Source organism: Saprolegnia parasitica, assembly GCF_000151545.1.
Source record: "Saprolegnia parasitica CBS 223.65 unplaced genomic scaffold supercont2.47, whole genome shotgun sequence".
Lineage (NCBI taxonomy): Eukaryota > Oomycota > Saprolegniomycetes > Saprolegniales > Saprolegniaceae > Saprolegnia > Saprolegnia parasitica.
Window position 1 is genome coordinate 244,617 of NW_012156441.1, and position 8,001 is coordinate 252,617.

The window sequence follows — 8,001 nt, forward strand, 5'->3', positions numbered from 1 at the left end:
CGCCGGCGCTTCGTGGGTCGTGGGTGTGGCCGTCGATGCATAGTTTTGCTGCGCCAGGAGCTCGGCGAGCTTCTCGCGCGAGTACTCGCCCGCGCCCGAGGTTGATGCGCGCTCGGTCTCGACCGGTGCGTCCACACGCGCAATCTTGCCTTTGCGAACGCGAAACTCGGGCGCATCTTCGTCATCCAGATCGATGGCGACGGCCCGCTTCTTGGTCGTGGTCGTGCCCAGCGGCTTCTTGTGCTTCTTCTGGAGGCGCAAGCGGATGGCCTCGACGCTGTCGTCTGCGCCAGCGTCCATCGCATCAGGCGCCGCCTCAGCTACTGGCGGCAGTTCGGCCACAGCCTCGTCATCGGCGTCAACCTGGCGCTTGCCTTGGGTCTTCTTGGCTCCCTTCCGGCTGCGGAACATCGTGCTGGCCCTGGCACGAGCTCAAGTTAGTTGCGTGCGATCAGACATCATGAAATAAATTCTCGCGTCGACATACAAAGACCAAGTGTTTCCAGATATTTTTTAATCGGGTGTTGCCTAGACCCGATGTCGCAAAAGGTCGATTCGTTGCTGCTTGCAGCCATTTAATTGCCCATTTTTAGCTCGAAGAGCTCAACTTGCTCTACCATTCTACTATCAATGCAATGCATGTACAATATATTGTACATTGTACTATCTCTCACGACAAAGCGTCGGCAACGATACTATAGAGACTTAGGGAATATACTTGTGGAGGTCCCAGCTCCGCGTCCTGTACGAAGGTCCATACAAGTGCGTCAAGTACGCATCGACGTTGACGGGGCAGCGGGCGCGGACCGACTCAAAGTTGCAGGGCATGAGCGGGTAGATCCAATCTCGCGGTACAGCAAAGTGCTTGGGCCGGCCTTCGCAGGCCACGCACTCGTGCCAGCAGCTTGACGCCACGGGACCAAGGAGCGCCGTGCCATTCTCGTCGAGCGACGGCAAGAAGACAAAGATATCGAGGTAGAGACCCGACGTCTTGTCGATGAACCGGCCGGGCAGCGCGGCGTCGCGCGTCCTCGTGGGATACAACGTGCTGTTGACGATCTCGAGCTTGTAGCGCTCGGGAAAAGCCAGTGGCGTCGCGCCAAGCGTCTCGAACGCCGCAACGCTCATGCCCACGTCGAGGTCCATGTCGTTCGGGTTGAGTGCGCCCGTGCGGATGGCGCCGAGGAGCGTCCCGCTGTCGAGCCAGTACTCGATGCCATGCGCCGTCAGCGTCGTCGTAAAGGTCTGTGCTAGTCCCCGCAGCATGCCGTCGATCTCGGCGTGGTCAAAGCACTCGTTGGGCCGCCGGTACTTGACTTCGCGGTGGCTATCGCGGATGAGGACGCACAGCTTGGTCGTCCAAATTGCATGGACGCAGGCGACTGCAATCGCAATGAGGAGGCAGCTGACGACACATAGCGCGATTTTCTCGCAGAGCGTGGCCTCGACGTCGAGCGGGTGCACCTGCGGCTTGGCGCGTGTGTAGCCGTCGACGATGTCGAGCAGCGCCGCGTCCTCACGCACGTCGTCGTCGTTCTCGTTGTCCAGGTCGTCGTCGCTGCGCCGTGGTCGCTGGATCATGCTGGCGGCTTGGTTTGCGGTTGGCCAATGGCCTTGCAGGATGGCGTCGATACTGAAATCAAGTCATTTCCAGTGTACTTTTTATTTCCACTTGCACCACTTTGCATTTGACACGGCAAGTTCAAAATGGCGATGACATCGTCCCGTCCACTTGGCGTCTCGCTGCGCTACTTCCACCACCTCGTCGAGGCCTGCGGCGGTCGCAAGAAGCTTGAGGGTCTCACTACAGCCCAAGTCTGCTTCAATCACGTCGTGCCAATGACCAAGTCCACCGAGCTGTCGCTCGTCGACCACCTCGCCAGCGATGCGACCACGCGCCATTTTGTGTCCGAGGCCAATTGGTATGTCTCGCACGCCTGGCAATATCTCTTCTTGGAGACCGTCGACAGCCTCGACACCTTCTTCGCCGACCAAGGCCTTGCTGACGAAGCGGTCGTTTGGTTTTGCGTCTTCAACAACAACCAGCACCTCGCGCACTCGTACCCGTTCGAGTACTGGTCGTCGACGTTCAAGACGCAGCTCGCAGCCATCGGCAACGTGGTCGTGATCATGCACCCGTGGAACGACCCGATCGTGCTCCGTCGGAGCTGGTGCGTCTTTGAGGTGTACGTGGCCGTCACGATGCAGGCGCGGTTCGAAATGGCCATGGCGCCTGGTCAATTGGAGCTCTTCATCCAAGATATGCTTCGCCCAACAGCGCTCGACGATATGCTGGGGACGATCAAGAGCGAGGCGTCCGAGACAACCGTTCCAAGTGATCGCGACGGTATCTTTGAGCTCATTCGCGCCGAGACATCGTTCACAGCCGTCGACCGACTCCTCTTTTCGACCATTTCGGACTGGATGAAGCGGACGCTGACGGCGCAGATCGCATCGGGCCTCTCGCCACTTGATACAGCCCACCGGTATCTCTGTCTTGCCAACATTTACGCCACCGAGGCCGATTTTCCCGCCGTCTTATCCGCTGCGGGCCAGGCCCGCCGCCTCTTCGAGTCAAGCGACGTGCGCGATGTCCACTACGCACACGCCATGGCACACGTGGGCTTGGCGTCTTCCGACGTCGGCGAGAACGAGACAGTGTGGCGTGCGATCTTTGAGAATCTCTTGGCCATGGACGGTCTCGAACCCGCGACCGTGTGTCATGTTCGCAACGCCTACGCCCGCGCACTTATCATCGCCAAGCATGCAGCAGAGGCCTATGACGTCTGCCGTGAGACGTACGCCTTGTCGCTTCTGCATCTTGGGCCCCTTCACACGTCGACGATTGCAACCATGTCGACCCTCGGCTTGTCCAGCTACGAGCTCTATGACTATGACCAAGCAACGGATTGGTTCCGCAAGTGCTTGGACGCGCGGCTCTCGATTTTCGGCACGGACCACCCGGGCACGGTCTACACGCGTGACTTCCTCGCCATGATCTGCTTCAACCGCGGCCAGCTCGTCGAGGCCAAGGCTCTCTTTCAAGAGACGAGCGATGTACAAGGGCGCATTTATGGCCCATCGAACAACAACACCACCACTGCATTGTTCAACCTCGGCATTGTGTACCGCTTGCTTGGCGACTACGCAGCGGCCGAGGCGCTCTGGCTGCCGATCTGGCGCCGATTTCAGACGAGCCCACCAAAGCCATCCTTTTACATCCACTTGCTCTTCCTGCTCGCGATGCTCTACTGGTCCAAGGGCGACTACGTCCTCGGGAAGCAGTACATGCTCGACACCTTGGCGTGGTGTCTGGAACATTTGCCACCGGGCGACGCCGACACGAGCCAAGGCGCCGCAGCGTTCTACCGGTTCCTCCTCGACCCAACCTTTGCGGCGCACAACCCCACAAGTGACGAGGCGTGGGCCAAGGTCGTCGCCTTCTTCGACCAGAACGAGCTCGAGTCTGATGTGTGGCAGGACGAAATCTGCTTTGGCTGCAGCCAGCCGATGCACGGTCTTTGGTTCGAGTGCGCCAAGTGCCCCGCCTGTGCCTATCATTTCTGCGCCAGCTGCTTGCGTCAAGGCAAGTCTTCGACGTTCTGCGACCACGACACCAGCAGCTTCAATTGCTATGTGCCACCGCGCCGGTACCTTCTCGAGCAAGCGCTGGTCACCCGTACCACCGATGAAGACGCTGCGACCTTGTGGTGCGACTACCAGACGTACTGCATTACGAACAAGGTCGCAGCCGACGAGCAAGCGCCCTTTGCCAGCTTCGAGCCTATCGCAACGCGCACCTGGCACCCGCTGCTTTAACTCGGTGCATCAATACAATCGTCAAGCCTTTCGACGAACCAATCTGTGTTGTTCGAACTAGCCAGGAGTTAGTATATAGCAAGTTCCAACTTCTGCGACTAGTAGTGAGGACTCCATCGTTCATCAGAGCCCATGGCTGAGCACCTTGGCGGGGTGCGACAAAAGTGGGTGTATCTAGACAACGAAATCAGAAAGAGTAAACGGAAGTCTTATAACACCCAACGGTTCCATCCTGCAATTTTTGCCGAGCACATGTACCGCCAGGCGCCGCCGCCAGCGGTCCAGGCGTTCCCACACGACGTCCATGGCGAGATGGCGCGGGTAGATGACGCCTACCATGTTCATCTTCGTCATCATGGGTATGTGCTAGATGCGGGAGGCGATCGCGCGCCTCACGCAGGAGAAGGGCCAAGCCGAGGAGATGGTCGGGCTCCTCAACATCAAGCTCGACGCGTACAACGAGGAGCTCTTTGACGCCAAGTCGAACGTCGCACTGATCGAGGCTGAAGCCAACTACCGCTGCCAGCAGAACGAGCTCGCGACTGCGCAAAAGGTCGCCAGCCTCACGTCCCAGGTCGCGTTCCTGCGCGAGCAGATTGCGACCTCGGAGCGCGCCCACACGCGTCTTCGCAAGGAACTCGAGAGCGTACGCATTCAAGTCTTCATCACGATTCTCATGCGCTCGCCTAGGCCCAGACGTCAATGCTTGTTGAGCAAAAGCGACTGGCGGCCGAGAAGAAGCTCCTCGAGACCAAGAAGCGCCAGCTCCACGAGATGAGCAGCTCCCAAGCAGTTCCATCGTCCCAGGTTGCTTCGCAGCGCCCGTTCTACCCGTCGCAGCAGCTGCGAACTCCGCCGCCCCGGCCGCAGTCGCCGGTGGTCGCACCACGATCCTCGGCCACGGTTGCGATGCAGACCGAGGCGATACCCACCACGAGTCTCAGCCAGGAGAATGCGGAGCTCGTCCACAATCTGCTTCAAGGCGCTGCGCTCCTGACGCTGCTCAACCACGTCTCGTCGTCGGGCCTCGATGGGCCCGAGGCAGAGACACTACCGCATCCCGACGCGCCTCGGGACTCGGAGTTTAGCCAGCTCATGCAGCCTTTCTCCCAGTGGTTCCCGCCGCCGCCGTCGCCGACCGTCGTCAAGCTAGCGCCTCTCGCGCTCGCCCAGCAGCTCTACACGACGCTGTCCCAGCTACTGGCGGGCGAAAGCACGAGCGTCCACTTGATTCCGCTCTTGACTGACTACTTGCTGGCCGATATTGTACGTGGATCTACTACGTTCTCGCATGGTCATTACGCGTCTGGCTAGGAACATTCGGTGCTCACAAGCGCATTGCAGGTCCTCTTTGGTCTTCTGCATGCCAGCACGCGCGTTCGGGCAGCGCTACGCGACCCACCAGGATTATCGACCCAATGCACCTCTCGCATCATGCTGCGTGGCAAGCCGCTGGCCCCGACAACATCCGAGGCCGCTCGTACCGACTTGGACATGTCGACGGTCCGAACCAAGTGCATGCACGCGCTCACGCGTGTTCTCAAGCACCACGTCCATCAGCCCGCTGTGCTGGAACATGGTCTTGGTACGTCGACGTCTCTTCGCAGGTGAGAGGTTGATGGTGCTTTCGTGCTTAGCGGTCGTATCACTCTGGATCCAAATTTCGCGGCAAGGTGCCGAGACGTTGCTGCCCGTGCTGCAGGACATTGTTGGAAGCCCCAAATCGACGAGCCACGTCCAAGTCCGCGCGCTGAGTCTGCTCATGCAGCTGCTCCAGACAGAAAGCCTCTTTCAGATCTGGCGCCGCCAGAAACAATGGCTGCCGCTGCTATTGCTCAAGAGCCCGGTCAAGCTCGGTGCGCTGCATGTGACCGTGCAGCTGGCTCTCCTTCAGTTTGTCGACTTTATCATCATGACGTATGGGCTCCCGGGGGCAACATGCATCCTGAGCCACCAGCCCGACGAAGCGTCGATCGTCCAGCCCATCGTTCGGCTCATGGAGACGGCCATTGGTCGCATACACGGTAGTACCTGCCTCGTCTCGTTTAGGGAGATTTCAAGTGGCGTCTGTATAGACGAAGCCGACGCGGCCATGCAGTTACAGCTGCTGCGCGCCGGCTTCCAGCTCATTAGTGCCTTGGAGCAGTACGTGGAGCTGAAAAGCCAAGTGCGGGAGCCCAAGCAGCAAGCTGCGCTCTATAACATTCTGCATTACGTCCAGCGCGAGCTGCCGCGGGATGCTGTGACGGCCATGGCGCTCATCAGCGTGCTCCAAACGCCTACCACCTCGTAGCCCACCACATTTGGCGTCGGCTCCAAGACTTTTATCTATGACACGGCAACGTCCTTTGCTCGTCCCCTCGATGTCTCTTGGTCTTGTGCAGAAGTGTCTTTGGCGTGGACCATGTCTGCTCTGAGGTTCGGGGGCTGGTTCGGGGCGTGGTTCTGTTGTCCCTGGGACAACGCACCGATTCGTTCAACTGGAGTGCTTAATCCCGAGTATAGAGTAATGTCTTGGATACATCAACCAACTTATGGACATATCGCAGTGTGATGTACAGACTGTACATTGTGTCATTGTCACCATTGCCCAAGTTAATTGCTTAAGTGCACAAGTCGTGTATATAAACCGGAATGCGGTTTCAACCTCGACTATCTGCTATTAAATACATACAACGGTCTCGGTTACGCAGTGGCAAACTCGAGCAAGATGCGCATCGCGGAGCTCCTGGCGCTGGCCGCCATCGCTTCCACGAGCCTCGCCGCCGCCGACGAGGTCTGCAGCCTCATTCGGGCCAAGTCGCTCTCCTTCTGCTCCATGGTACGCGGTCTCTTGGTGCATCGGCAGCTGCAATCCATCCCACTCAGGTCGACTACGTGGCCGTCACTGGCGCCGACGACCCAACAGGCGCCGCCGCCGACGCTGACGCCGCCACCTACTATGCCAGCGTCGAAAAGGTCTGCGATACAAGCGCGCGATGGCACGTCGTATGTACTCGGTCGGTAGATCCTCGACCGGTTTGGCTGCAGCACCAAGTACAGTCTGTACAACTGCGACGACTGCCAGGATGCATACAAGTACTGGGTCTGCGCCGTGCAGTTCCAGCGCTGCGGCGGCAGCGGCCAGTCGGCGACAGCCATTTGCCCAAGCGTCGCCAACGGCTGCGACCCATTCCGCACGCGGGTATTGGAAACCTCTCGCCTCGTACAGGGGGCCATGGCCGGCTAGACCTGCCTCTCGATCTGCGAAGACGTGATCCGAAAGTGCCCCTATGTGCTCAATTTTGCCTGCCCGGCCGAGGACACGGAGTACTTCTCGTCCGACTTGGTCAACTGCAACCGATTGGTACCTGTCCGGTTCTACCAAGTACACAATATTGTCTTATGCCTTAAACCTGTAGGACCGGACGCAACACCCCGACAATCCGGCGCTTGGATGGCCCGGCACGTTCGCTTCGAGCTAGGACAACTCTATCTCGACATAAAGCACGACGGGTGTCTTAAATAAGGGGTGGAGCACTAGCACGCTACGACGTTGGCTGCGATCGCCATGCACTCTTGGTAGAGCACGAAGAGGACATGCAAGCTCTGCTTGAGCTGGCCCGGGTAGACTGGAATGTCGAGGAGCCCGCAGATGACGCGGATCCGGTCTTCAAGCGACACGTGCAGCTCGGCCGTGGAAAAGTTGGTCAAATAAGGCTCGACTTCGGGCGGCCAGAGCTCAAGTAGGGTGTCGATCGATGGCATCGGCTTGGTGTACACGACGTGCGGCGGCGGCTGCGACGTATGCACGACGGCGACGCTCGCCATCCACGCCGAAATGCGCTCGGGTACCAAGTGGGCGTCCTCGATCGCATGCACTGGCATCTCGATCGCGCGGCGGGAGTCGCCCAATGAGGTCTTGGCGTCAGCTTGCAGCAGCAGCTGGAGCTCTACACACATGCCTTACGTCGTCCGATCGCGACGGTAGACGAGATACTACCAGCGGGGTTGGACTGCGTCGCACTGGGCTCGGCGAGAAGATGCACACCGAGCTCGATCGGCGCGGGCGGGTCCAGAAGGAGTACGTCCGGTCGAAGCAGACTGGTCGTGTCGAAGGGGAACCCAATGCTCGGCAAATACGCAGGCACAAACGGCTCGAGGTACAGTGGCAAGTCGATCACATCCGGTCGGAAGACGTCG

General features: G+C 59.3%; 4 protein-coding genes across 4 annotated transcripts; 2 read left to right on the forward strand and 2 right to left on the reverse strand.

Moving 5' to 3' along the window:
* Positions 1-683: 683 nt before the first annotated feature.
* SPRG_09290 (hypothetical protein) lies at positions 684-1,600 on the reverse strand. Its single transcript, XM_012348820.1, has one exon. It carries the CDS (start codon positions 1,579-1,581, stop codon positions 706-708), a length of 876 nt encoding a protein of 291 aa, XP_012204210.1. The 5' UTR covers positions 1,582-1,600; the 3' UTR covers positions 684-705.
* Positions 1,601-4,131: 2,531 nt separating this feature from the next.
* Positions 4,132-6,174, forward strand: SPRG_09291 (hypothetical protein; the record flags this gene model as incomplete). Its single annotated transcript, XM_012348821.1, has 6 exons — positions 4,132-4,140; positions 4,190-4,465; positions 4,510-5,085; positions 5,134-5,404; positions 5,457-5,843; positions 5,895-6,174. 6 exons carry the CDS (start codon positions 4,132-4,134, stop codon positions 6,110-6,112), a joined length of 1,737 nt encoding a protein of 578 aa, XP_012204211.1. The 3' UTR covers positions 6,113-6,174.
* A 355-nt stretch (positions 6,175-6,529) lies between these two features.
* Positions 6,530-7,314, forward strand: SPRG_09292 (hypothetical protein; the record flags this gene model as incomplete). The annotated part of the gene is made up of 5 exons (XM_012348822.1): positions 6,530-6,640; positions 6,688-6,777; positions 6,827-7,003; positions 7,049-7,165; positions 7,221-7,314. The coding sequence occupies 5 exons, from the start codon at positions 6,530-6,532 to the stop codon at positions 7,281-7,283; spliced, it is 558 nt and encodes a 185-aa protein (XP_012204212.1). The 3' UTR covers positions 7,284-7,314.
* A 24-nt stretch (positions 7,315-7,338) lies between these two features.
* SPRG_09293 (hypothetical protein) lies at positions 7,339-7,955 on the reverse strand (the record flags this gene model as incomplete). Its single annotated transcript, XM_012348823.1, has 2 exons — positions 7,339-7,751; positions 7,802-7,955. Coding segments are annotated over 2 exons (567 nt in total), but the record flags the coding sequence as incomplete, so codon positions are not given.
* Between the last annotated feature and the right edge of the window lie 46 nt (positions 7,956-8,001).